The sequence below is a fragment of the Trachypithecus francoisi genome, unplaced genomic scaffold, assembly GCF_009764315.1.
Source record: "Trachypithecus francoisi isolate TF-2019V2 unplaced genomic scaffold, Tfra_2.0 Lachesis_group5, whole genome shotgun sequence".
Classification (NCBI taxonomy): domain Eukaryota; kingdom Metazoa; phylum Chordata; class Mammalia; order Primates; family Cercopithecidae; genus Trachypithecus; species Trachypithecus francoisi.
In genome coordinates, this window is record NW_022681470.1 from 14,327,983 (window position 1) to 14,355,927 (window position 27,945).

The 27,945-nt window shown below is 46.4% G+C and overlaps 1 protein-coding gene across 2 annotated transcripts in view; it reads right to left on the reverse strand.

Moving 5' to 3' along the window:
• Positions 1-27,945, reverse strand: part of SLC35F3 (solute carrier family 35 member F3) — a 401,456-nt gene that overhangs the window by 99,636 nt on the left and 273,875 nt on the right. Inside the window, exon 1 of one of the 2 annotated variants that reach the window (XM_033196822.1) lies at positions 15,183-15,606. The exons of the other annotated variant lie outside the window; for it this stretch is intronic. Within the exon in view, the coding sequence (XP_033052713.1) occupies positions 15,183-15,258 (76 nt within the window). The 5' untranslated portion in view covers positions 15,259-15,606. Of the gene's footprint in view, positions 1-15,182; positions 15,607-27,945 lie in introns of those variants that run through there. 2 annotated transcript variants of the gene reach the window in all.

The following is a 27,945-nucleotide window of genomic DNA, read 5'->3' on the forward strand; positions in this document are numbered from 1 at the left end:
AAGTTCACAAAAATAAAATGCAGTTTCACGGTAATAACTTCCAGTGAAAGAATGAACTCCAAAAGAGGCTGAATAAATCCAGCTCACAGCATGTTTCTTCACTGAATGTTTTCATTATAGCAAATTAAGCTTTAAAACGTAGCAAACTAGGCAGTGAGGCTGCATGGCTTTTACAATGAAGGAGAAAATCATCAAATCATGTAATTTGGTATTGCTACAATGTTTCTAGGATTTGGATGAAAGAAGTTGTTCTCTAACTTTGTAACCTCTGGATCCTCAAACCAAAGGAATATGAACAAAATACAAACAAAATTAAGACACTTAGAACTAAACTCACTACTCTGTTATTTGAAAATAACCACATTATAAATAGAACAATGTTTTACAAAATGTAATGCAGTTAACAGGCGTTATAAGGAAAAAAGATTCCAAGCTTGGATAGATTTGGAAAACACCAAGTAGAACAGACAGATTCCTTTGCTATAGGAATATTCAGGGTCAATGGATATTGTGAATTTCCAGGAGGCTGCTTCCCATATTATTTAAATTGTAACACCTGTGGTAGGGACTACTGTACTCTGGAATACACTTTGGGAAACACTGGAATATACCCATAAAGAATAATAGACAACCAAACCCAATTCATTGCAAACCTCCCACTTCACTAGACTGTGTCTCTTATAATAATAATCACTTATCGGTTCCATTACCTCATTCTTCATACTGCTAAACACGTCGTATCTCATGTAAATAAAAAGTATTCTTTATACATACACCACAAAATTGCTAAATAGTAAAAAGAAAAAGCAGTTTTTAATGATGTTAGCACCCAGAGATACCACAACTGACATTTGCTGCCGCATTTCCCCAGTCTTTTGTGTCTGTGCAACACACACACACACACACATACACACACCCCTCTCAGCAAAACTGTGCCCCTAGCACAGATGAACACACAAACCCATTCACACACCCACACTGAAAAATTGGGATCACACTGTGTTTTTATCTTTCATTTATTTAACCTAACTTAAAATGAACAGCATGCACTTTTTACATCTCACAGCCCTGTGTACAGTGCAATGCATCCTCAGAGCCTTTCAATCAGACAGGAAATTGCTGTGAAACATGTGCCCTGTGCCAAGAGCTTTGGGTGGTCTATAAATAAGTGTAAAGCATGATTACCATTCTTCAGGAATGGACTGTCTATGTCAGAGTGACGAAAGATCCATGAAGGAATTACAGAACAATTACGTGTAAAATAGAGATTCGGACTATATAACAGGAATTCTGCAGAGAGTGTGGTCAGTGTGCATTGGGATAATAGTGAAAAGAACCAGAAGAGGCAGGTGGTTGGCCTGGGCCTTGGAGGATAGAACATAAAAGTAAAAAACAGGAGCAAGATTCAGGGTCAGGAATACCCACGACCTGACCAGGGGCAGTGAGGATGGTGGTGAGATCTGAAATTCACTGCCACCTCGTCACTCTGCAATACCTCATCTTGCTTTGGTTAGACATGCCACAGGAGAAACTGCCAGGTTTGCTGAAGGGACTGGAGCAAACTCAGATGTCGACTGATCCTACTTTATTAGGAAAGTGCAAACCACAACATCCATAACAAAGTAATACAGTTAGTTGAAGAACAAATGTAGAGCGACACAACAATTTTGCTTATCAGATGCATTTATTTTCTACTATTGGAAGTGCACCCCACACTTCACATCATTTCCAGGGTCATTTTCCATGAACTGGCTTACTGATGCTCAAACAGATTTCAGACAGAAGGAGTTACAATGAGGAAGGCTATATCTCTTTTCAGAAGCCTTTCAAATCTTCTAAGTGTAAGAAATTTCTGTTTAATTCTGCCCCCCACCTCCAAAATTTCAGGTCAAGTGTTGCCTTTGTTTGATTTCACTCCTTTATCACAGTTGAAAGAGGCAGTGCCTCAAGGAAATCAATGCCAAAATTAGCCTCACACTGTTTACTGCCACAGCTCCTGGGACCATTGGTATGCAACTAGAAATACTACTTATGTCACCCTCACCTTCACTCTCCAACACCCCTTCCCCACTAACAATCCCTCTGTTTATGATCATCTTGTGCCTTAAATTCTAATCTTGTACTTTAGCCAGCAGTTCTAGGAGCAATGCAAAGCAGATTATACACTCTAGCCCAATTCTTATGCTGACAGATACTGTAATTGTGGATTCAAGCATCTCCCTGAAGCTGTATCACCTCTAAATTCTGTTTATGCTACTTAATTCATAAACGCTGGAGGACAGGTGGGTTCATCCCAGTCCTGTTGCCTGAGTTGCTTCCGTTAAGCATGTGTGTGTGTGTGTGTGCATGCGCGCGCGCGAATGCAGGGGGAGTGTTCTCATGTGCACTTTATATACTCCATGGCATGGTGAGATGTAACCATGCCTGTGTGTGAGCTTCCATTTTAGCCCTGTCTCAGTGTCCTGAGGGCTGTCAGGCAATTTGTTAAAACTGCATAAACCCCACCACCTGCAAAATCACACTTTTTGCTTGTGACCAAAGAGAGAAAGGATTCACACTCTTTGGTCAAACAGAAGTAGTACCTAGAGGCAATGTCTGTGTAGCAGAAGGAAACTCTAGGTCACAATGGGTGAGCTGAAGGTCTAGTTTAGCTACCAACTCATTTGGGTACCAAAGCACACCCGTAGTCCTATGAGCTGTCCATTGCTTAGGCCTGAGAAAATGATGAATTGGGTGCTTTTTTTTTTTTTTTCTTAATGTAAGTCACTTCTACAATGAAAAGTAAGAAACACTGGAAAGTCATTCATTCTCATCTCATAAAATGGCCCTTTTGAACTTTCAAGAGACCAATAATGTTTCTTTTATGAGCTTCCCCGAGAATAAGTGGACCCTTGTTGACTCCTTTCTGAAAAAGTCTCCAGGGAGTTTGCCCTTAGGGAGTGCTCAAGTCCTTTCTTTCTTTCTTTTTTTTTTTAAATTTTATTTTTATTATACTTTAAGTTCTAGGGTACATGTGCACAACGTGCAGGTTTGTTACATATGTATACATGTGTTATGTTGGTGTGCTGCACCCATTAACTCATCATTTACATTATCAAGTCCTTTCTTTAGGGTAAGGGACCCACAGCGGGGATCAAAGACCACCAGCTGGCTGGTGTGAACCAAGCCTTTCTAATGCAAAGGAGATAGAATTGCACAGGAAATGGGAGATGATGCCTCGCAACTGACATCTATCTCAGTAAGGTCTATAGAGTTATTTTATTTGTTTACGGCTTTATTGAGATACAATTCTCATAGTATAAAACTCAGTTAACTACACGACTCAGTAAGTTTTAGCAAATTTGAATTGTGTAACCATTACCATAGCATCGTTGTGGAACATTTCTATCATGCCGAAATGAGTTCTTGTGCCCATTTGAAGTTCTCCCTGTTCCCACCCTCAACCCTAGGCAACCATGAATGTGTTTTCTGTCTCTATAATAATTTGCATATCCTGAACATTTCATATACATATACAGACTTTCACATCTGACTTCTTTCATTTAACATCATGTCTTTGGGGTTTATCCATGTTGTAACATGTGTCAGCGGTTCATTCTTTTGATGCCTGAAGAGAATTCCGTTGTATGGATATACCAAATTTGGCTTATCCATTCATCTATTGATGGACATCCAGATTGCTTCCAGTTTGGGGCTGCTATGAAGAATGCTGCTATGAACATTCACCTATAAGTCTTTGTGTGGATATATATTTATTTATCTTGGGTGGACTAGTTTTCAGGCCACTCATTCAACAAATCTTAATTGACCACCTACTTTGCGGTACAAGGCAGATACAACTTTCCCTCATAGAGCTTGCTTAGTCCAAGTGGCAGTGCTTCAAGTACGCATATCTTAGAGGATTAAGGTCATCTAATTGCGTCCAAACAGGACACAATTAAGAGCTGCTCTGGAAACTACAGTTCCACCTTCCCCCATCCCTCAACTCCTGCCCCTTTTTCCTAGACGGCATGAAAGACAGGGTCTGATGAAAACTTTCCCATTTATTGATTACTGATGAGTACACCATCCCAGGACCTGGCCAACAAACTAAATAGCTTTTGCAAAGTGAGAAGCTTGGAAGAAAGCTTTTGTTTATGGCCATTTGCAAGTGTAACTTATCTTCCAAACAATCCATTTTAGTCTTTGTTTATCTTTTCTACTCATTAAATACTTGCTCAGTGAATTTATGTGTGACATTATTTTTAGGCAGTGATGTAGAGGAAAGGGGAGGAGACTTGCAGAAAAGGCTTTCACACATATAAGGCCAACTACATGCCCTGAACATCCCAAAGCAATTCGCACTTCACATGTCCCAACCCACTTGCCCTTGCCAGATCATCCATATGGATTCCTGGACTTTGGGTCAGAAAACACTGCTACCATTCACACGTGGCCAAAGCCCCAGTCATGCTCCTGACTTGCACAGGTTCCAGGGAAAGAACAGAATCTATGGATAATTGAAGTTAGATGTTGACCATGGGTCAAGGAAAAGGAGAGAGAATAGAGAATGAAAGGGGCAAGTGGTGGTTAGACACCCAATACATGCACCACAGTCTCTGCCATTAGATGTTATATATCTTTTTATACCCATCACGATGGTGGAGATCAGTCAGATTGTTTCTTTTTTGCATATTGGACAGCTGAGGTTCTGAGAGTTAATATCCCAAGGGTACAAATCAGTGAGAGGCTAAGGCACAGTTTTAACTTGGTTCTGTTTGACTCCAGAGCATCAACGAGAATCGAGAATGTTCTCATTCCTCTTGTTGTCCCCTTTGAAAGCTGACCAAGGTCATGGTGCTGAACACCTCATTCAGAACTGCATGTCACTAAAGAGGGACTTCAGGTTTGCAGAGGACAGAAACACGTTTATAACATGGAAGAGACTGAGTGTGTATGGGACTCTGCACTAGGATTTGCTGTTCTGGAAAGAGGGCACTATGGACTGAGTGATTGTGTTCTTCCCAAATTCATGTGTTGAAGCCCTAACATCCAGTGTGGTTGTGTTTGGAGACGGGGCCTCTAAGAAAGTAGTTAAAATTAAAGAGTCTGGGTGCAGTGGCTCATGCGTGTAATCCCAGAGGTTTGGGAGGCCGAGATGGGTGGATCGCTTGAGCCCAGGAGTTCAAGACTCTGTTGGCAACACGGCAAAACTCCATCTCTACAAAAAAAAAAAAATAAAAAATTAGCTGCGCATGGTGGTGCTTGCCTATAGTCCCAGCTGCTTGGGAGGCTGAGATGGGAGGATTGCCTGAGCCCAGAAAGTCAAGGCTGCAATGACAAGTGATTGTGCCACTGCACTCTAGCCTGGGCATAGGAGTAAGACCCTGTCTCCAAAAACAAACAAACAAAAAACCAAAAAAGGTTAAATGAGGTCATAAGGATGGAATTCTAATCTGGTAGGATTAGTGTCCTTATAAGAAGAGACACCAGAGAGTTTGTTTTCTATCTCTCTCTCTCCATACACACATCAAGAGAAGAGGTCATGTGGGGACACAGAAGGCAGCCATCTGCAAACCAAGAAGAGAGCCCTCTCTAGAAATTAAATTTGCCAGCACCTTGATTTCAGATTTCCAGCCTCCAGCACTGTGAGTAAAAAAAATGTCCTTTTTAAAAGCTATCCAGTCTATGATATGTTGTTATGGCGGTGCTAGCTAATAAAAGGGGGTTACGGTAGAGAGTGTACTGTGCTTGAGAAGGTGTAAAGCTGGACCAAGAGCCACCACTCTGCAGAATGTGTATGACATGCTATAGATGGCAGAGTATTTATTTTGATAACCTATTAGGAGAAGAAATAACTTTATTGGATTAGAAATATTATATGCTATCTTATACTTGTTTGTCTCATGTGAATTGCTTGAATCTTTGTTGTAAAGTTATTTCTGGAGGCAGTGTGTAGAGTTGGGAGAAAACATGGCAGTTGTGAAGTTGTATTTAAAAACAAAATTAGTGTTTTGCACTGGGAAATTATTCTTCTGATTAGGATAAAGAATTAGGAGGTGAACAAAAGTTGCTTTTTGGGGATGGAATGGGGTGGTGGAGGCTTCTTTGAGATGCGTCTGATCTACTCTGAAGCAGTCTGAGAGCTGGTAAGAGTCAGGTCTTGATCTAGCTCAGTTTTCCTACTCATCATCACCATCTCAGTAATCAGATATCTAAATCGGCATTTCTACCTCACTTCCATTTCCATAGAGGTCCCTGAATAACTCTCAAAGGGCTGAATAACTTCATGCAGTGGATTTAAGACAGTCTTGGAATGTACTCAGCCTAAGGTGAATCATGACTCTTGAGAAACTGACAGGGTATGGGTAAGCCTTAAATAATACTGTTTGTGCCTTGGGGCAAGAGTCAATGCCTCCCCTTGGGAGGAAGCAGAGCACTGTGTTTTAATACTTGGTCTGAAAGCATCTGAACTTGAGCGCATCAGTTTTAATCTACATGCACTGCTAGTTATGGCTTGTGCAGTCTCCTGGAATTTCACCATTTTCTGTGGCCTGGGCACATGATGCCTCCATAGACACAGCCGGTACTCACAGTTGGTAAACCTGGTGATGTTTTGGTGCCGCTAATGACCTGCACACAAAACCCAGACAAATATGCTGGTGTTTTTCCTCATCAATTGTTAGCATCTCCAGATTCTTTGGCTTCTATGTGTACTGAAATTTGGCTGTTGGAACGCAAAGGATGAACCACAGTTTTACAGGAGGGCAGGTTATAGATAGGACAGTACGTCCAGGCAAAGACACTGCCCACTGCTGCAGCCTGAGGGCTCTTGAGGAAGAGGGGCATGCTGGAGCCTTCTCCTGTGGAGTTGCCGGCCCACAAGACTCACCATGGCAGTTCTGGACAGCTATGGGGGGATGGGGGCATCTCTGGTCCTCTAGTCAGAAGAGGTATGGGTTTTGGTTGGATGATGTGTTAGATGAAAATGAGCAGAACAGAGCAAAATTAAAACACCGTTTTCTCAAACATACCTCCAGTTCTCAGCAGAGTCGCTGTACATCAACAAGGCAGGACTAAACTTGCTTGGTCAAGAACCAAGGTGGGGTTGGTCTTAAGGTATTAAACATGACCTCTCAGGCTTAATCTCCTACCCAAGGATAGACAATCTGAACCAACAATGGTTGACATGTCTCAGCTCATTCCTGGGCATCAAGGCTTTAACACAGAAACATGGAGACTGGGACCAGCCCCAGGCAAAGCTTGGAAGTTGCACAGCTTCTCTTTGGCATCCTTCTGTACCTCTTTTTATGCCATCTCATCATCTGGGGTTCCGTCTCGTGGAGCAAGTTGTACTCGTGTAGCTAGTCTTTCCATCCCCTGCTCAAATGCCAAAATCTACTCTCAGAAAGAGCACCTGTTTGCATGCACACATATGCTCACATACCTGCACATGCTCGATTCCTTATTGTTCCTGGTCTCAATTCCTCAAAGCTCTGCTCTCTGACTATAGCTAATGAAGGGTTTTTTTTTGTTTGTTTTTTGGAGACGGAGTCTCACCCTGTCGCCGGGGCTGGAGTGCAGTGGCCGGATCTCAGCTCACTGCAAGCTCCGCCTCCTGGGTTTCCGCCATTCTCCTGCCTCAGCCTCCCGAGTAGCTGGGAGTACAGGCGCCGCCACCTCGCCCGGCTAGTTTTTTGTATTTTTTAGTAGAGACGGGGTTTCACAGTGTTAGCCAGGATGGTCTCGATCTCCTGACCTCGTGATCCGCCCGTCTCGGCCTCCCAAAGTGCTGGGATTACAGGCTTGAGCCACCGTGCCCGGCCGCTAATGAAGGGTTTTAATCAGATAAACCAATCTCTGCTAACGAGTAAGCTACTTAATGGACTGTTAGAATGTTCCTGCTGAAAGAGACAATGGAAGATCTATTATAATCCTCTTTCTTTGCAGCAGGAGAAGCCCAGGCTGCAAGAGGCCAGGCGACATGTCCAATATATTAATTAGCTAATGGAGGAGCAGAAAATCACACTTGAATGTCCCCACACCTCATCCAGTGTTCTTCCCTCCAGTCCCTTCTCCTGAGCTACACGATGTCTTAACCAATGGAAATGTACTACGCGCCAAAAAAGCTTTTAAGAATTAAATCTCTTCTTGGCTGTCCCAATAGGGCTGTTCTGAATCCTTTCCCACCTCTTCAAGTCTTCAAGCCCCATCCATCATTTGCGGCAAACAATGACACTTCCTACGTTACAAAGAAGATCAAAGTCACCAGCACCGCTCCCTTAGCTTCCCCTCTCTGAGTCTTCATGATTCTCTGTGTCTTTGCCCATTAAGCTTTCTCTGCTCCTTTTCAAAGACGATCATTCCCTTTCTCTGTCTTGTGCTTCCTCCTCTAGGCCAGGCCACTGGTGCATTAATTTTTGCATCAATCATCTTTCTCTCCGGGCAACCTCAGACCTGCCCTGGACTCAGCCTGGCTCTCTCAAAAGTTATCTCCCTCCCTCTTAAAACAGCATAGCTTCTCAAACCTCCCTCACTGTCAAACACTTCAACCAAGTATCCAGTAATGCCCCCACCCACCCTTGCAATCTGGCTTGCAGACCAGCACCCACTTAAAGCTGTTTCCACAAAATCACCCTCTCTTGGCTGCATCTGACACATCACTCTCTCTCTTTCTTCTCGATTTTCTTCCGGTGGTCTCCATGCCACAGTACTATCTGAGTTCTCTGGTCTGGATGGTCAAACTTCTCTCCCGACTCCCTTATCTCCTAAATGTGCATGGTCACCAGGATTCTGTCTTTGCCCATTTATTTCCATATCACATGATTGGTTCCTCAGGCTTCACAGCCTCTTTCTGCCACCTCCCTGCCTGCTAATACCTGTGTTTGCAGGCATTGGCTTCAAACTCAACTTTTCTAAATGTGACTCCCCCATTTCTCCCTCCCAGTTGTGTTTCCCCTCCTGTCTTCACTGTTACTCCTAATGGCATCTCCATTCCCAGAATTGTTCAGGCATAATCTTCAAAGCCGTATTTCATGGCTCTTTTCAGCCTTCCTACTTCACACTCTCACCATGGCCTGCTGATTCCTCCTCTATCCTGTCCTTGTCCTTGCCATCAGATGGTACAGTGGTCAGGATGTGGGCATACCACGTGGCAGTTGTCTCAAAGAGTGAGTTACCTGATTACCCTGCAATCCTATTCCTCACTGCACAGTGGGAATTACGTTAGGAGCCACTGCAGAGGCATGTTGTGAGGACTGAATCGGCAACCCAGGTCAAGGGCTCATGGTGAGGAGGAAGCAAATGTCACTGCTGCGATTATTACCATGAGCTCACAGGTGGACTGCTGCTGTCACTCCCCAACATGTCTCCTTGTTGCCACTGGACACTTTCCAGCAGGGTTTTAAAAATTTTTCGCTATACCTTCAATATGACACGCACATGCGAGCATGTACACATAAGCACACACACACGCCCCTGAAATGAAAGCATCTTGGATCCACTCTGACTCTTATTACATTTGATAGACAGTGGCAGTTTTTATTCTATTCTAATTCCTTTAATAAGAAATACTTATTGCGACTGATGGAAGAGATTTCATAACCCAGTTTGAACACCACTACTGCCGATGACCGTCTCTTTTCTCAGTCTCAGATGGTGTTTTCTTCTCTTATCTGGCTCCCCCTGTTTCAATCTTCTCTTCCGAGTCCAGCGTTCAGGATGCCTCAGCGTCTGCCCATGGTCTAGCTTAACCTCCCCTCCTCCTGCTTCTTCTGATCACTACACTCTGGCCCAGTAGACTGCCTGCTGGTCTCCCAGCGTCACCCTCTCCTGGCTCTGCGCCTTCGTGGCTCCCTCTGTCAGGAAATGCTGTGGTCTTCCCTCCCACCTCTGACAGCCCAGGGCAGAGGCAACCTCCTCTACCATGCCATCCTGACTGTGCTCCCAGGAAACTAGTTCCAATAAATGTTTAACTGTCACCTGGAGTGTGGTGACAAGATGAATTCTGAGGCCACATCCAGGCTCAGCAGGAAAGAGTATCCTGTCAGATTAGGTCATTTTGGCAAAGAAGGGGGTAATGATGGCAAGCAAGAGTGCTGCGTAGGAGCCATCTGCATCCCAGCCAGAACTGAGTTCACGCTCAGCTGAAATGCAGCATTTGCTTTATACTTCTTCCACAGAATCAAACACATTACATTTCAGTGTGCATTCTTTATTGGTGTGCCTTTCTGACATTCCTCACTCATTTGGAAGCTCTGTTGGATCAAGGATTATGTTTCACTCCTCCTAGAGTCCTCACAAACATCTGGTTCATTCTCTTGGATATATTAGGTAAAATATTTGATCACGACATGAATGACTTTTGCCACTGGAGTTTCAGATCTAGGGCTAGCCAACCAGGGAAATATTTTGGGTTGAGGGAAACTCTTTGGCAGTATACTTCTCAAGAATCCTCTTGGACTGGGCCAGCATCCTGGGTCTTCATATACTATTAATTGAGCATTCCAGGATGACCGTCTTATCCTGTTGACAGGAACAAGGTAGTCAGACCTATTCTGGGGGCAGCTGAAACCACCCAATACTTCCAAAGCAGAGGCATTAAGAATATAACACACAGCTATGGGGCCCGTGAGCCCCTATGGGGGTCCCAATCACTGAGTTATATTAGTTATATTACAGTGGGAGGTTTTTTTTTTTTTTTTTTGAGATGGAGTCTCTCTATGTCACCAGGCTAGAATGCAGTGGCATGATCTCAGCTCACTGCAACTTCCGCCTCCCGGTTCAAGCGATTCTCCTGCCTCAGCCTCCCAAGTAGCTGGGACTGCAGGTGCGTACCACCACATCCGGCTAATTTTTGTATTTTTAGTAGTGACAGGGTTTCACCATGTTGGCTAGGATGGTCTTGCTCTCTTGACCTCCTGATCCACCTGCCTCGGCCTTCCCAAACTGCTGGAATTACATACAATGGGAGCTTCAGGCAGCATTTACTGAACATCTACAAAGTGCCATGAGCTGATAAAATTCTCTTTCCTTCTCAAATGAAAAGGAGTTGTGCAAAGGTTTTGCAACATTTGCAGCCAGGTAGATACAGATTTGAAGCCTGGGATCCCTGTTTTCTAATTACCGGACCTTCTGTGAATGATTTTTCTGAGCCTCAGTTTCCTTATCTATAAAGTTGGGTAACAATACTTACCCTTGCTTAGGGAAAAAATAGAGATAACGCAACAATCTCTCCTAGCATAGTACCTGCAATATAGTAGACATTCATTAGCAAAAACTATTATTTGAGTATTAAGAGCAACACACCATCACACCTCCTTTCCTAGGACGCAACTGATTCCTGGAGAGCTTTATTCATTAGCCAGAAATCACTCATCTAGTGTGAGAGCTGGGTAGACCCAGTCCATCTAATTCCAAAGCCCTCACTCTTTCCACAGCACTACTTGCTGCAGGCCTCTTGGGGGAATTCACTGTACTGTTCTCAACGATTAATTCCTATTGAATGTAATTTCAATGAACATGAATGAGCTGATTGTGAGTAGAGATGATCCTAGTAAACACTAGTCTATTAGAGATATGCTACTGATCAATGCTCTGCTTTTGAAAGGAAAGCCAAGCAAAGGATCTGTGAAAACAAGGTATGTTTTTAGACATGACAGATGCCATCAATGTCACCAGAACACACTTTTCAAGCCTTAACCCCTATCTAAGGCCCAGCCCCACTCCCCTCATGCTTCTGGGCTGAGCCCGAGCATCCATGTTCTCTCTGCCTGAAACTGCCTCTCCTCCCCTCTGCACCAACAAGCTTTCTCATATCCCGCTTGCCTCAGTTGTGATGCCTCAGAAGGCCTCCTCCTCAGGAAGGCCCCCTCCTCAGGAAGGCCCTCTCCTTAGAATGGCTCCTTCTTAGAAAGATCTGTTCCTCAGGAATATCTCCTCAGAAAGGCCTCTTCCTCAGGAAGACTCCCTTCTTAGATGGCCTCCTCCTCAAAAAGGCTTTTTTCTTAGAATGGCCTCTTCCTCAGAGACCTTTCTGAGGAGGCCTCCCCAGGAAGGCCTTCTCCTTAGAAGCCCTCCTCAGAAAAGCCTCCTCTCCTCAGGAATATCTTCTCCTCAGAAAGGCCTCTTCTTAGAAAGTCTTCCTTCTCAGAAAGGTCTCCCCCTCAGAAAGGCCCCCTCAGAAAGGTTTCCTCTGTAGAAACCCTCCTCCTCATGAAGGCCTCCTCCTCAGGAACGCCTCCTCAGATTGCTCAACTCTCAGTGTCCCTGTGACACCTTGCTTTTAGTTCAATATCAGAACTTACTACTTTGTATTTGATAATTTATCTATCTATCTGTATGTCTCTTCCCCTCTAGACTAACATGTCATTAAGAGAATGAAGCTAGAATTGTTCCTTTTTTGCATTTCCAGGGCCTTGCTACATTGTCACAGGACACAGAGTAGGGTTGGATGAAGTGTTTGTTGAGTAAATGAAGTAATCTTGCCCATCTTCCTATGTTTGAGTTTAACCAAGCTTTGCCTTTTCTATTTTGGTTTTATATGTACCACATGCTGGTGCCTTCTTGCCTCCCCTTAGATGACACACTCTGCGAGCTAATAAATATTCCTCGCTGGCTGCATTCCCTCCCTGTAGCCTGTCTGCCATCCATACGGAAACAGCCGCAGCATGGGGACCACCTTGCCCTGTGCATTCAAGTTAAAACAAAATGATTCAACACTTCCAAAACCGGCACATAAGATGCAAATGGTTTCCAAAAAATAGACCAAAAGCCAAACTGAATAAAAACACCAAGGAAAAAAACCAGGCAGAGAGAAAAAGCTATATGTGAGCCAGGCATACCAAGGGCAGGTTTTCTCAGGCCCCGATGGGCAGACTTTTGCACAGGATACTTGTAGGTATCCCGTGCAAAATGCAACTGGGGGCTTGCTAGGCATTTTCAGCTACCTCTACCTTATTGCATTTCCTCACAGCCTGCTGAAGTAGGTTGTTCCTTCTCTTTTACATTTGAGGAAACTGATGCTGTTTTCATTACACAAATCCAACTGAAAAAGGGGAAGAGCCCAGTCTCGATCCTCAATCTGACCATTTCTTAGTTCACTATACATTTCTATTATCCACAGGCATTTATGAGGAAATGCTAGTTCCAAAGCCAAGTCCATGACGAGGCAGTTGCTGGTGTTAGTATGCACAGGAGACTCTTTTGGCAGCAGCCCTAAGGGTTTGGTTTTTTTTTTGGTGGGGGGGGGTGGTTAGTGGGAGATAATTCTCATTTTCATTCCCTGAAGGCAACCTCCAGCCTTGGCCATAGGGAAGTACCTGTGCCTCGCATGCCACTCACTGCCTCCTGCAGCACCTCTGAGGCCACAGTACCCAGTTCGGGTAGCTCCGCCATCCATGTCCTGCCCCACTTCCAGTGCTGTTCAAACCTGTCCTGCCCAAGGAGGGCTGGGAGTGTCCCAGGGAGACCCCCTGCTGCTGGAGAGCGGAACCAATCTGTCCTACTAGCAGGTAGGAGCGCGGCAGCTTCCCATGAGGACCCTATGAGTGAGCAGACACCCACTCCCTGCTTCCCTCAGAGAAATAAACAGCCAACCCTTCCCTCCCTAACTCACACATACATGTGGGCAATGTCTGGGAGAAGGCTTAGAAATACAAACACCCCTGGAAGAGGTGGCACTTGCACTAAACTCAGGTGTAGATGGCTGATATCAAGTCATTCCTGAGGTTGGGATGGAGGAGAGAAGAACACAGCCACAAGAAGGAAAAAAAACCCAACCTCCTAAAGATAGAAAATGATGAGAAATAGGTAAGTAGTTGCAGTTCAGTGCAAACTGATGTTCTGAAAAAAAGGCATAAGCTTTGGATCAGACAGCCCAGGATTCCATTCCTGCTTCACCACCTACCAATTGTGGGTCTAGCACACATGAACCCACCTTGTTGGGCCCCAAAGTGCTCCTCTGTAGGATGGGGGTCATAGTACTAGGGCAGCTGCAGGCAGGCCTGTGTGGATAGTTGAACTTGGAACATACAATGACCAAGCCAACCTCTGTCTTGTCTTCGCTGCTTCTGAGATTTATTGTAATAAACAAGAAATCATGAGTGGGAAGCAGGGTCCACAGAAGCCTAGAGAAGTCCAGGCTTCCCGGGAACAGCAGAAGCCAGGCTCTGTCGGAGCCCATGGCTGCCCCTCACTCACTGCTTGATGCTCATGGGCTCTGTTAGCTCAGCACAAGCAAAGGCCTAGAGGGCAGCTCCTGGGACCTAGGGGATGGTCGGCCTGCCTCACCTGGCCCAGGTGGCTTGCTCCTGGGAGAGGGCGTTAGTCATTCCACCTCTGCCTCCTGGGAGGAGGGGTTAAGAACTGGGACTGGTCCCTCTGCCCCCTTCTCCATTGGAAAGCCAGGCCCCTTAGGCCAGCAGAAGCCAGCTGTGTCTGAGGAAGCTTTCCTCGGTGGGCTGCTTCCTCCCCTGCCCTCTGGCTCACATTTCCTGGGTGACAGCAGTTCCAGGCAGAAAGGACAACACGGGGAGGAGGAGGAGGACACCTTCTGGGGCCCTCTCACAGCCCATCTGAGCCCTCTCCAGGGCCAGGAAAAGAGCCTGTTTACAGACTGGTGCTGGCTCTTCCCTCACCTGTGCGCCCCGCCCATTCCCAAAGAGCAGGGCAGTCACTTGGCTGGTGGCCGGAAAGGCTTCGGAACAGGCAGGAGAGACGTCTCCTTAGCTCGCTGCAGCCCTCTCCCACCTCTACCAGCCACGGGCAGCACCTTTGGTCGGCCTGGGGGTGAGGCACAGAGCTCCACACCCAGGCAACTCAAGTGTGTGTGCGGTGAGGGGACACTGGGAGCGGCTGGACGACCCCCTCCTGCCGAACACACAAGAGCCCCAAGACAAACTGGGATGGAGGTGAGGGTGCAGCTGCTGCCAGATGCGCTGGGTGCTGCCCAGGAAGGAGAGGGTTGGGAAGCCGGGTGCTCGCTCGCCGCAGCTCGCTCACTCCTGCTCGCCAGGGAGCTCAGGGCAGTCCCCGAAGCTGCTAGGTCCCCCCACGCAGACGGCGGCGCTCTGCACTGCGGAGACGCGTCCTTGGGGAGCAGCACCCCCAGCCCCGGCGCCCCGCAGTCAGGCAGCTCCCCCTCAGGGTGGCAGCATCCCCCGGCTAGGGTGCAGGACCCCCGGGGCGAGGCGGCCGCGCATTACCTTCCACTTTGGTGAGGGTCAGGACCGGACTGTTGCAGGCGCTGAGTGGGGCCACCCGGGCCGAGTGCTTCTTCATGATGAGCCGGCCGCCTGCAGGAGCGCTGCCGCTGATCGCCTACATCCTGGGGCCGGCTGGAGCGCGCCTCTCCCGGGCCCGTGGCCGACGCGGCCCTCCGCCGCCGGGGAGCACCAGCGGTTCGCCCCTCTCAGTCCCGGCCTCCCCGGCTGCCCGCCGGGCTCCGGTCGCCGCGTTGCTCACTGCGGCGGCCACCCTGCAGCGCACATCCTCCCCGGCCACGCAGCCACTCCACACACACGCGCGCACAGCCTCCTACTTGGAGGTTGCTGCAAACTCCAACGTCACGTACAAGTGCACTCCCTGCTCCCACCCCGCAGCTCACCTGCTCCGCCCTCCTCCCCGGGACGCCCAGCCCCGCAGCCCTCATCCCTCTCTTCCTCCCAGCCAGGTCCTGACTGCAGCCTCTGTCCACCACTTCCCTGAGGAGCCCTTTAAAAGGACCAGCGCCTGCGGAGGGGAGACCCTGAGAACTTAAGCCTCAGTGTTGCACAAGTTTAAAAAGGGAAGTGCTTGACTTTGGATTGAGAGTTGACTCTTCACTGTGCGAAGTCCTGAATTATTCCACAGGGATAGCTGGAAAAAAGCAAAGCTTCCTAAGGCTGGCATTCATTTCTTGAGTCTAGAGGCACATTATCTTGTCTGGCCCCGTGGACAGCTCTTTTTCTGCAGGGTGGAGCAGGGGGTGGTTCAAACACCACAGAAGCAAAACAGCCACAATAAAACAAATGCTTGAAGTGATTTCTGCTCCCACCCCACTGCCTCAGTCTGGAGATCCAAACTCACCTGGGTAGCAGGAAAGCTCCTTTTCTGCCCAGCTCCCAGGTTCTTGCTTCAGCTGCAGGTCTGACATTTGCCTCTGCAGGCACCAGCTTCACTGCTGTCACTCAGACACAGCTGTAAGCTACTGGTCGATGGTGCTCGTTAAAAAGCTATGATATACATACCTATTGCATCACTTGCCAGCACAATCCCTGAGTGACCACTGAGGCCAGAGGGGCATTTATCCCATGACAGTGCATCATCAGAGGTGCCCTGCCATCATCCCCGCATGTAGGACACACAGGGCTCATGCAGCCCCAGAACTCCCAGGGCCTTGTGCTCATCCCCCTTACACATGCCCAAACATCAGTCTGGGTCGCAGCCTCAAGGATCAGTTGAGATTCAAGGTGGGTTTTCTTGTTATTGTTGGTTAGGTCTTTGCCTAGAATTTCAGAACCTTCAATACTATCCGGTTTCCTGTCTCAAAGTTAAAATTTCATTGTATTATGTCATCCAAGTCCCCACAAGGGTAGCTCTGTGGAGTGGTATAGGAGAGAGGGAAATTCAAGCAATAGGGTTTCTCAGCTCAGCATCAACCAGTTGTTTCTGGTGACATCCACCTGCACCCCCCAGCTCTCTGGCAGAAGTGGCTCCGAGGAGTTGCTCTTGTGGCATTCTTGTTATTACTTGCCTTCTTGAACAGCTGTAATGAATTGAATGGCTCTGATCTCCAAAAGGTCAGGGCTTCTCAGGGTTGCTTCTCCATCACTACAGCCAAGGAAAAGGTATTTAGGGTCCCCGCAGAGCCCTCTAGTGGTACCCCTCCACATTATATGCCTCTTACAGGAAAAGTTCCAAGACTCCTAGTGATGACACTACAATAAGCCAATAAGCCATTTCCTTCTTTGGAAAATTTAAACTCAAATAAGCTTACAGCAAGAGAATTACATATTGTATATTAAAGAGGATCTTTTTACTGCAAAATAATACTTCTATGTGTTCCATCAAGTTCAACAATAACATTTATTATATACAGTAACTAAACAAATATCACATAATAATTGGACACGGTTTTGAGCACACTTTATGTATTATTTATGTTAACTGTTTTACATAAATAATTTCATATCCTACTCTCAAAAGTTCTGTAACATTGTTGTTACCTCGTTTCGTAGATGGGGAAACTGAGGCTGAGAGGATAATGTCACAGGTCACAGAATGAGTAACTGGTCAAGCGGAGATTTAAATCCAAGTGTGGACTATTCAAAAGCCTGAATGTATAACCCTCCCAGTGGGTCCCTCCCACAACACATGGTAATTCAAGATGACATTTGGTGGGGACACTGCCAAACCATATCATTCTACCCCTGGACCCTCCCAAATCTCATATTCTCATATTTCAAAACCAATCTTGCCTTCCCATCTATCCCCCAAAGTCTTAACTCATTTCAGCATTAAGTCAAAAGTCCACAGTCCAAAGCCTCATATGAGACAAGGAAAGTCCCTTCCACCTATGAGCTTGCAAGATCAAAAGCAAGTTAGTTTCTTCCTCAACACAATAGGGGTACAGGCATTGGGTAAATACAGCTGTTCAAAATGGGAGAAACTGGCCAAAATGAAGTGGCCCCATGCAAGTCCAAAATCTAGCAGGGCAGTTGAATCTCAAAGCTTTGAAATGCTCTCCTTTGACTCCATGTCTCACATCTGGGTCACGCCAACGTAAGAGGGGGGGTTCCCATGTTCTTGGGCAGCTCTGCCCCTGTGGCTTTGCAGGGTACAGCCTCCCTCCCAGCTGCTTTCACGGGCTGGCGCGGAGTGTCTGTGACTTTTCCAGGCACACAGCGCAAGCTGTCTGTGGATCTACCATTCTGGGGTCTGGAGGACAGTGACCCTCTTCTCACAGCTCCACTAGGTAGTGCCCTAGTAGGGACTCTGTATGTGGGTCCTGACCCCACATTTCACTTCTGCACTGAGGGTCCCACTCCTGCAGCAAACTTCTGTCTGGGCATCCAGGTGTTTTCATAGATCCTTTGAAATCTAGGTAAAGTATCCCAAACCCCAATCTTTGACTTCTCTGCACTTGCAGGCTCAGCACCACATGCAAATTGCCAAGGCTTGGGGTTTACACCTCCTGAAGCAACAGCCCAAGCTCTATGTTGGCCCCTTTCAGCCACTGCTGGAGCAGCTCGGATGCAGGGCACGAAGTCCCTAGGCTGCACACAGAATGGGGACCCTGGGCCTGGCCCCAGAAACCATCTTTTCCTCCTAGGCTTCCAGGCCTGTGATGGAAGGGACTGTGGTGCAGACCTCTGTCATGTCCTGGAGACATTTCCCCCATTGTCTTGGTGATTAACATTCAGGTTCTTGTTACATACGCAAATTTCTGCAGCTGGCTTGAATTTCTCCTCGGAAAACGGGATTTTCCTTTCTATTGCATTGAGGCTGCACATTTTCTATTGCATCAGGCTGCAAATTTTCCAAACTTTTAAGATCTGCTTCCCTTATAAAACTGAATGCCTTTAACAGCACCCAAGTCACCTCTTGAATGCTTTGCTGCTTAGAAATTTCTTCTGCCAGATAACCTAAATCATCTCTCTCAAGTTCAGTTTCACAAATCTCTAGGGCAGAGGCAAAATGCCAAGAATCACCTTTGCTCCAGTTCCCAATAAGTTCCTAATCTCAATCTGAGACCACCTCAGCTTGGACTTCATTGTCCATGTCGCTATCAGCATTTTGGGCAAAGCTATTCAACAAGCCTCTAGGAAGTTCCAAACTTTCCCACATTTTCTTATCTTCTTCTGAGCCCTCCAAACTGTCCCAACCTCTGCCTATTACCCAGTTTCAAAGTCACTTCCACATTCTCGGGTATCTTTTCAGCAATGCCTCACTCTACTGGTACCAATTTACTATATTAGCCCGTTTTCATGCTGCTCATAAAGACATATTCAAGGCTGGGAAGAAAAAGAGGTTTAATGGACTAGTATTTCCACATAGCTGGGGAGGCCTCACAATCTTGCTGGAAGGCAAGGAGGAGCAAGTCACGTCTTACGTGGATGGCAGCAGGCAAAGAGAGAGCTTGTGTAGGGAAACCCCCCCTTATAGAACCATCATTTCTCATGAGACTTATTCGCTATCATGAGAACAGCATGGGAAAGACCTGCCCCCATGATTCAATTACCTACCGGTGGGTCCTTCCCACAACACATGGGAATTCAAGATGAGATTTGGGTAGGGAGACAGCAAAACCATATCACAAGTACTCAATAAACACTTGTCTGTTTTTAAAATATCTACTTTCTGTTTAATGCAATGTTGTATATAAAGTCAAATAGTTAACAAATACTGTTAAAGACCACTAAATCCTTTTTGTTCACATACAGCTTATCCCAGGAGTTTTTTATACTTGGGAGGTCATCACCTTATCATGTCTGTTAACTTCTGCTTACCGAAGAGGAGTTACTAATTGCCATCTCAACTTCTTTCCTTTAATTTTAAGCACTCAATGCTGTTTCTCTTTTTCATTTTCCGTTCTCAACCCCATCAGTCCTATGTGCTCTGTCTGCTCTGTTGTGTTTCAACAGCTGCCCCCGTTCTACTCTGCTACCCCTCAAAAAACCAAGCTTCCCATACTCCTTTTCAAATCAGGAGGTTTCTGTCTGCTTGACCATATGAGTACGGATATTCCTTAACTGAACACTTCTTTTTGGGAGTGGGATGTGGTGGGAATGCCTGTGTAAAAACTCACATAAACAAAATTATCCAGGAAGCTAATGGTGTACTGGTGTATAAGCATGCACTACTGTTTTGAGAATTCCAACAATTTAAAGCTTCACTGGAGCTTTTTTTATTATGGCCTCACTGGAGTCAGGCCATAATAACCTATTCTAGCATACTTAGGAAATTGCCCAAGCCCCACCTAAAAACTCAAATCTCACAAAAACTCCAATCTCACATTCCCTCCCCACTAAAAATGTGCCAATACTTCTTCTACTTCTTCCAACAAAGAGAGCTGAGACCCCTGACACATCAATGGCAACAATACTGTATAAATAATATCCAGACAAAAGGATGGGTCATTTGACCTCTGACCCCTATTCCTCTTTTGAGGGTGTTAGCATGAGATAATATCGGGATAAGATCATTGGGCACCTATCTGTCTTGACTTTAGTATTACAGGAGCTGGGAAAAGGAACTGGGCTGACTTTTTCAGATTTTACTCATTAAATAGGTCTTCCTTGTCTTCTTCTAAGAATGTACTGTGCAACAGTTTGCTCATCAAAGCCAAGGATCTCCTCAGCGATGTGCGATAGTGTCTATTCTGATAGAAGCCTGTTCTTTATTACCAGCCCCACTCTCTTGTTTGTTTTTTCATTGATGTGGCTGGGAATTGGATGGGTATTTAATGACAATTTATGGTAGTCTGGTATGGCAGACTTATGAAGAGTGACTGGGTTTTGTGATCTCAGCAGAGGTCTGGATGCTGAAGTGGGTGTGCTGGGTAGATATAGAAGGGAACAGATGCAGAGCTCACATGCCAGGAGTGTAAGTTTTATACTCCCTGCCTCCTCCCAACTCCTCACATGCAAACCACAGCGAAAAGCAGTAAGAAAGGAGTCCTAGATAAGAAAGGAGTCAAAATGCCCAGTTTCTTCGACGACCCAGGGGGCTATGTTGAAATTGCGACCCCCAGGGTGAGGACCCAGCCATGGCCCTTTAGAATGAGAAAGCAGACAGGCCGGGGCTAATCATCAGGAAGAGGGTAGCTACATCGGGCCCACCTGATTCCTTGGATTCTGGAGGTTTGTTACTCTTCTTCCCAGTACAGAATTCCAGCCTGGGTTGTGCGAATAGCCTCTTCTTACCCTACTTGGACTGGTTCACACGTCCGCCATCCACAGGGGCCTCTGGTCTCTTCATTCCCACGCAGGGGTATGTAAATATCTATGGTCCCACTGCACGATTCCAATAAGGCATCAATCCATTTGCTAGAGTTAAGTGATACTTACGATTCCCTTGAGACCAACAGAGCATGGAAAATGCCTTAAAGTATAGCCAACATCTTGAGTTTGAACTCCAGCTCTTCCAGGAAGAAGCAGCCAATCTTAAGTGGTTGCCAAGTCTCCTCTGGCCTCAGTTTCCTGATTTGGGCCTGAAAGAATTAGACCCCTCTGGCAGTTTTCCAGCTGTATACTTTTCTTTTTTCTTTTATAAAAGAGACAGGATCTTGCTGTGTTGCCCAGGCTGGAGTGCCATGATGTGATCACAGCTCACTGCAGCCTTGAATTCCTGGGCTCAAGCAATCTTTCCATCTAAGCCTCCTGAGCAGCTAGGACTACAGGTGTGCACCATCACACCTGAATAATTTTTAAACATTATTTCTTTTGTAGAGATGTGAGCTCACTGTGACACCAGGCTTGTCTCAAACTCTTGGTTTCAAGCAATCCTCCTGCCCTGGATTCTCAAAGCACTAGGATTATACGCACGACCACCATGCTCGGTCCAAACTATTTCTTGGTCTCTGCAAAGCAACTCTACTTTCATTTGTTGGGGTCCTATGTTAGATTTGGTTTATAAAAGAGATGTCATGGCTAAAAGAAAGTTTAGAAAAACATCAACTAGATAATCTCCTAGGTCCTGTTAGCCTTTAAAATTTGGGGTGTATGGAATTATTTTCCTGTGTGTTACAATTGTCACTGCCTACAAAGACCTTAATATTATCTTTCATGTCTCCAGTTAATTAAATAGATTTTTGAGGAGAAAGGAGGGACAGAAGAAAAGAGGAAGGAGGGAGGGAGGGAGGAAGGAAGGAAGGATGGAAGGAAATAAAAAAAAGAGGAAGGAGGCAGGGAGAAAGGAAGAAGGAGGGAGGAAGGAAGGAGGGAGGAGGAAAAATACTGTTAAAATTATATTTATGTAAGTTATGTGAAGACCTTTACTTAATGTGTTCAGAATAAATTCATAAATGTTAAATCCAGCTATGGTTTTCAATAGTCAGAAAACAGACCACTTTAATTAATTTACTCTGAAATATCAACACTGTGTAATAGTCCGTCACTGTATTAAATAATGAGAATAACAAATTATTTTTATGGTTACCAGTGTTTAAAAATAATCACTTAAAGTGGAACCAGATGTGGAATTTCACCCCAGTACATCAGTCCACAATATTCAGAAGCCTTCTGAGTGGGGCAAGCACTGGCGTGTCCAACAGGACAGAAAGCCTAATGATGGCCAAGTAATGGACTCCCATGCACTGGGAAGCTCTCTTCCCTCGCCTGGCAGGGATCATTGACATCCTTTTCAATAACTCCAAGTGCAAGGGCAGGAAAACAAGAACCTCACATGTCTCTTTTCTTCCCCAGGCAGCAACATGCCTCAGTATGACAAACTCAGACCTACTAGGGTTCCATGAAGCTTTCTCCTCTTTCTCTAGGGAGGAACACCAAGGCTGAGTAACTCCAGCTGTGGACAGGACATTGAGAGGTGAGGCCACTGGGCTTCCGGACTCATTCCCCGGCCCCTCCGGACTCTCTCAGGGTGACACACAGCAGCTGACCCTGTGGTGATGCTGGAGTCCAGAGTCAGGATCATGACGACCAAAACAGAGGCATGGAGATGGGGGCACCAGGGTGTCTGCCTGCTTTCTCTGTGAATCCAAGTCAGGGGCCTGTCCTGTGCTCAGCAGCGAACACTGGATGCTGGCTTCTGGAGGAGTGCATCATGGCACAGTGGAAGCTGAGCAGGGCACCACCCTGGCTGTGGCACTGCTGGGAGGGAGTTCCTAGGTTGGACCCCTAGGGGAGAGTGAGGCTCCCTTTCCTGGGACCTTCCAGAGGTCAGCTGGGTGGCCAACACAGAAATTGGGGGTGTTGGGGGACTAACACAGTGTCTAGCACACAGTAGGTACTCAAGAAATGATACCCCCTTCCCATTGGGAAGTGGTCATGCCAGCTTCCAGAAACTTCTTCCAATAGCGTGAATTGGTATAGAAAGGGGGCACTGCTTATATATGGTTTTATTTGGGCAAGCTATTTCATCTCTCCATGTTCAGCCAGATGTCTCTTCTCCAAAATGGAGATAACAGTAACTGCCTTATTTGGCTGTGGTGAAGATTAAAAGAATTAATATATGTAAAGTGGTTATAATAGTACCTGGCAAATAGTAAGAATCAATATACATCAGTCTTTATTTTCAGTCTCTTACATAATGGAAAGGGTCATCTCTGATTTGGTGCCTAAAACAGTATATGGCTCATATAGTAGGTGTTCCAAGTGAGAAGCAGGAAAAAAGGAGGGAGGAAAGGAATGAGGGTGTGAAGGAAAAAAGGAAGGAGGAGGGAGGGAGGAAAGAAGGAAGGTAGGGAGGGAGGGAGGGAGGAAGGAAGGAACGAAGAAAGGAAGGAGGGAAGGAAGGAAATAAAGAAAAAAAGAGGAAGGAGGCAGGGAGAAAGGAAGAAGGAGGGAGGAAAGGAGGAAGGAAGGAAAGAAGAGGAAGGAGGGAGGGAGGAAGGAAGGAGGAGGGAGAGAGGGAGGGAGGAAGGAAGAAGGAAGGAAGGAAAGAAGAAAAGAAGGAAGGAAGGAAAGAAGAAAAGAGGAAGGAAGGAGGGAGGAAGGAAGGAAGGAGGGAGGGAGAGAGGAAAGAGGGAGGGAGGGAGGAAGGAAGGAGGAAAGAGGGAGGAGGAAGGGAGAAAAGAGGAAAAGAGGAAGGAGGAAGGCAGCTGGGAAGGTAGGAAGGAAGGAGGAGGGAGAGAGGGAGGGAGGAAGGAAGGAGGGAGGGAGAAAGGAAGAAAGAAGGAAGGAAAGAAAGAAAGAAGAAAAGAGGAAGGAGGGAGAGAGGAAGAAGGGAGGGAGGAACGAGGGAGGAAGGAAGGAAGGAGGAAGGAGGGAGGGAGAAAGGAAGGAGGTAGAATCTGTTAGAATTGCCTGCTTTATCCCAGATGTTCCTTTGCCGCCTGCATGGCACCAGGAGTGATGAAGCAACGGTGGCTCCCCTCTGCTCAGGTCTCTGTGTCTCTCTCCCTGGCTTGATCTCAGAGGAAGTGTTTTTTGGAGACCAGGGCACTGGACTCAAGGTGAGGAGGGAGATCAGATGCCATTTAGTTCGGAAATAGCTGCCTGCCTGTGTTCCGGATGACTCATCGACCACAGCTGGCCTCCAGTCAGATTCCTCTGTGGAGTGGGAACTAGAATACTGACCTAAATCGGATCCCTGTCAACGCCAGGAGACGGCTCCCTTGGCTGGTGTCTGTTTCCAAGGGTGAATCAAGGGGATTGGCCCTCAGACTGGGCTTGAGTTGGAGGAAGACATCCAGATTTGGGAAGGATGTTGCTGCGGCTCCACTCCTTAGTTATTCCTGAGCATAGGCTGGCCGGACCTGCAGGCAAAGTCTTGTTCAATGAGGTTCTCGGAGGCCCAACGTTGGACAGACCCAGTTTCAGAAGTCCTGATCTCTGAGATGGGGGTCTCCTCTGCACTGCGAAGCCCTCTGCCTCTCTCCAAAGGCAGCCATCATGTTCTGACTTGCTCTGAAGTTATTTGTATACTTGCTCCAGCTTCCTGCTGGGCTGTCAACTCTCTATGGTAGGGACCTTGTCCGTAAACAGGGTATCAATGATCATTGTTGGGTGAATGAATGCGTGGAAAGTCACTAGGGCAGAAAGAAGCAGGAGTTTTCCAGGGGTCAAGGTAGGCACATCTTTGGAGGTAGGCAATGTGAGCCCTGGAAATAGCCCCCCCACAGGAAATAGCCCCCTCTGGAAATAGCCCCCCACTCCCCACCAGGAACCAGGAAAGTCCTGCCATGACTCAAAGGAGCACTGCACAGTGAGAACCCCTTGGGTGCTGGCTGCCTCTGGGCACCCTGCTCCTCATACGGTCCCTCATCCCCCGCTGACTTCTTTTCTGCTACCAGAGAAACTGACTCTCCTCCCTGATTGCCTGCTTAGGCCAGTGGATCTAAGAAATAACCAGGCCCTCTTAATACCTGACCCAGCTCTGCCGCTTCACTCATCATATAAACACCAGATGCCTGCAAAGATCACAAAAGCTCTGCAGTGTTTTTCATGTAGGAGTGGTGCAGTGGGTTTATGGAGTGTCACACAGAGAGGTGCTGAAAAGTACTTATCACATCTCCCTGCCTCTCCGCATTTCCTAGCTCCCCCAGCTGCCACGTGCCCCTTATCCCTATAACATCCTCACCAGCAAGTCCTCCCTCCCCACACCCTCTTCCTCATCCACAGCGCGACCTCACCCGCAGGTCCTTCCTCCCAACATAGCCTTTTCCTCCTTCCTCTACGCGGACCCCTCACCCACCACCCCCTGCGCCCCCCACTCCCCTGGTCATCTCAGCAAGAGGAGCCTCCTGGGGAGTGTCTTCTGCTATCTGCTCAGGCAGGGGGAGGCCCCTGGATTTCTGGCTCCTAAAACCCTCCTCCTTGCTCTGTTTGCTTTCCTGAGGGCTTGGTGCTGGCTTACTTTGCCTCTAGTGAGGAATTTTCTTCTGGATATTGGTGCACGCTTCTCTCCAGCTCAAAGAACAACTCGCTCATAGCACTGGGTTTGATTCTTGGCCGAATTTCTTTTATTGGAAACCCTCAGGCCCTTCTCTAGGCTTCTAGCTGTTTCTGCCCCTCAGACTGGCTTCAGAGAAAGGTCAGAGCCCTAGTGGAGTCCAGTAAGCCTAGATTCTCCAAGTGGGAGGGAGTACAACTCCAGCATTCCTGGTGCTAGCTGCTCTCAGGCATCCTCTCTTTGTTTTGAGTTGGTCTCACTCTGTTGCCCAGGCTGGAGTGCAGTGGCGTGATCTCAGCTCACTGCAACCTCTGCCTCTCAGGTTCAAGCGATTTTGAGCACTGTCTCTTGGGCTACCACCTCACTGAAAGAAGACACTCTGTTCCTGGTGCTATGTTCTGCGTAGTAACCATGAAGGTGAGCTGTGATAAGTAACACTCCCCGAAGGCAGGACATGCTGAGACCATTACCTCAGAGTGTGGCCCTTCCAAGTCCGCTGGAACTGTCCTGGGAACTCACTGAATGGGAGTGAAAATTTTGCATGTCACAGATTGCCAAATGACCCTACTGACCAAAAAAATATAAAGTGCTCCAAAGAAATAATTGTGTCTTTCCACCAATAAGCACTGAGGGTGGCTCTTTCTCCCTTGTTTTTCACATATTTGTTGGCTTCACTGGGCATTTAGAGTCAGTTGTATTCATAAGAAATTGCACTAGTCACCAGAAGAGTAGCCGCAGGAAAAAGGGAGAGAGATGTTCCAAAATTTAATCAGATTGGAGCAACACACCTCGCTTTTTGCAAAAGGAAGCACACAACCCAAAATCCTACTTCAGGCAAAGACTGTTCCTTTTGTGAAGCAGAAAGAGAAGGTCCTGCCAAAGCTGGACGAAAGCAAAAAGAGATGAGGTGTAGAGGTGTGTCCTGCTCCTGACTGAGCCACTGTGAGTCATGCCTTTTCCCAAAGATGGATTTGTTAGTGTACGGCCAAAAGTCAACTGAATTCCCAATAATTCCCTAGAGTTCCCGGCAGGGTTTGGAGGACTAAATGTATACATGGTTTGTTCCTAAAATTAAGTAGTTGGTGCCTCAGTATTTCTGGCTTGTGGATTCCTAAATTACCTTTTAACAAATAGCTCCTTAGGCACTAGGACAAAGGTGAGCTCCCCAGGGCTCCAGGGGTGCATCTGAGGTGAAGCTTTGGGCCATCATAATTGTGACCAGCCCGAGCCCTTGGCAGGGGAATCACACGGGGTTTGTGTTTGTCTGAGTGTATCAACAAGATAATCATGTTCTAAAGCTTGATGGGAACCTTTCAACATGATCTAGTCCAAATTTATTTTTGGGTTTTTGTCAATCTTTGTTTTGCTTTTGAGATTCCATGCACTGCTGATGAGAATAAAAATTGATATATCCTTCTTGAAGGTTGATAATATATATCAAAGTTCTGGCCTCTTATTCACTGTTTTTATTTTTAAACTTTTTTCTAAAAAATAATCTGATGTGAATATAGATATGCTACAAAGATGTTCATCCAAGTTTTATTGCTATTAATACACTGGAAATAACCTAAACGTTCATCAGAAGGCAAATAGGAAATAAAGTATGGTGTATTTACACAAAAGAACATAAGACAGCTAAGAAAATAAGTGAGTCAATGACACAGGGAAAATGCTAGAGAGGAAAAAAGGCATGCATCTGACAGCCCACATAATCGTTACGCATACTACATATTCCCTGACGGAGATCCTATCAGTCAACATATATGTGTACATATGTTATCTACATAAGATCTATACCTAGCTCACATATATTTAGAAAAAAATGGAATAAACTTCCACTTTTTAAAAGTTTTCATGTTTTCTAACTACCACAGGTAACAACAGTGAGTCATTCTCTCCTTGAGCCTTCTCTGACAGAGAAGGCTGTCTGCTTTTAAAATTCAATTCATTGGGGGATTGGGTTGAAATCACCCTTTTTTTTTTTTTTTTTTGAGATGGAGTCTTGCTCTGTTGCCAGGCTGGAGTGCAGTGGTGTGATCTTGACTCACAACAACCTCCGCCACCTAGGTTCAAGCGATTCTCCTGCCTCAGCCTCCTGAGCAGCTGGGATTACAGGCACATGCCAGCATGCCAGGCTAATTTTTCTATTTTCAGTAGAGATGGAGTTTCACCATGTTAGTCAGGCTGGTCTTGAACTCCTGACCTCATGATCCTCCCACCTCGGCTTCCCATAGTGCTGGGATTACAGGCGTGAGCCCTTGTGCCTGGCCAAAACCATTCTTGATGCTTAAGAATAGTTTAAGGGGGCTAAAACATGAGTCTCCTGTAAACAGATACAAATGATAATAAAAACGGGGAATGTCTTCATGAACTAGAATGTGTAAGACAAGATGGAAACCTTTTTCACTTTTAAAA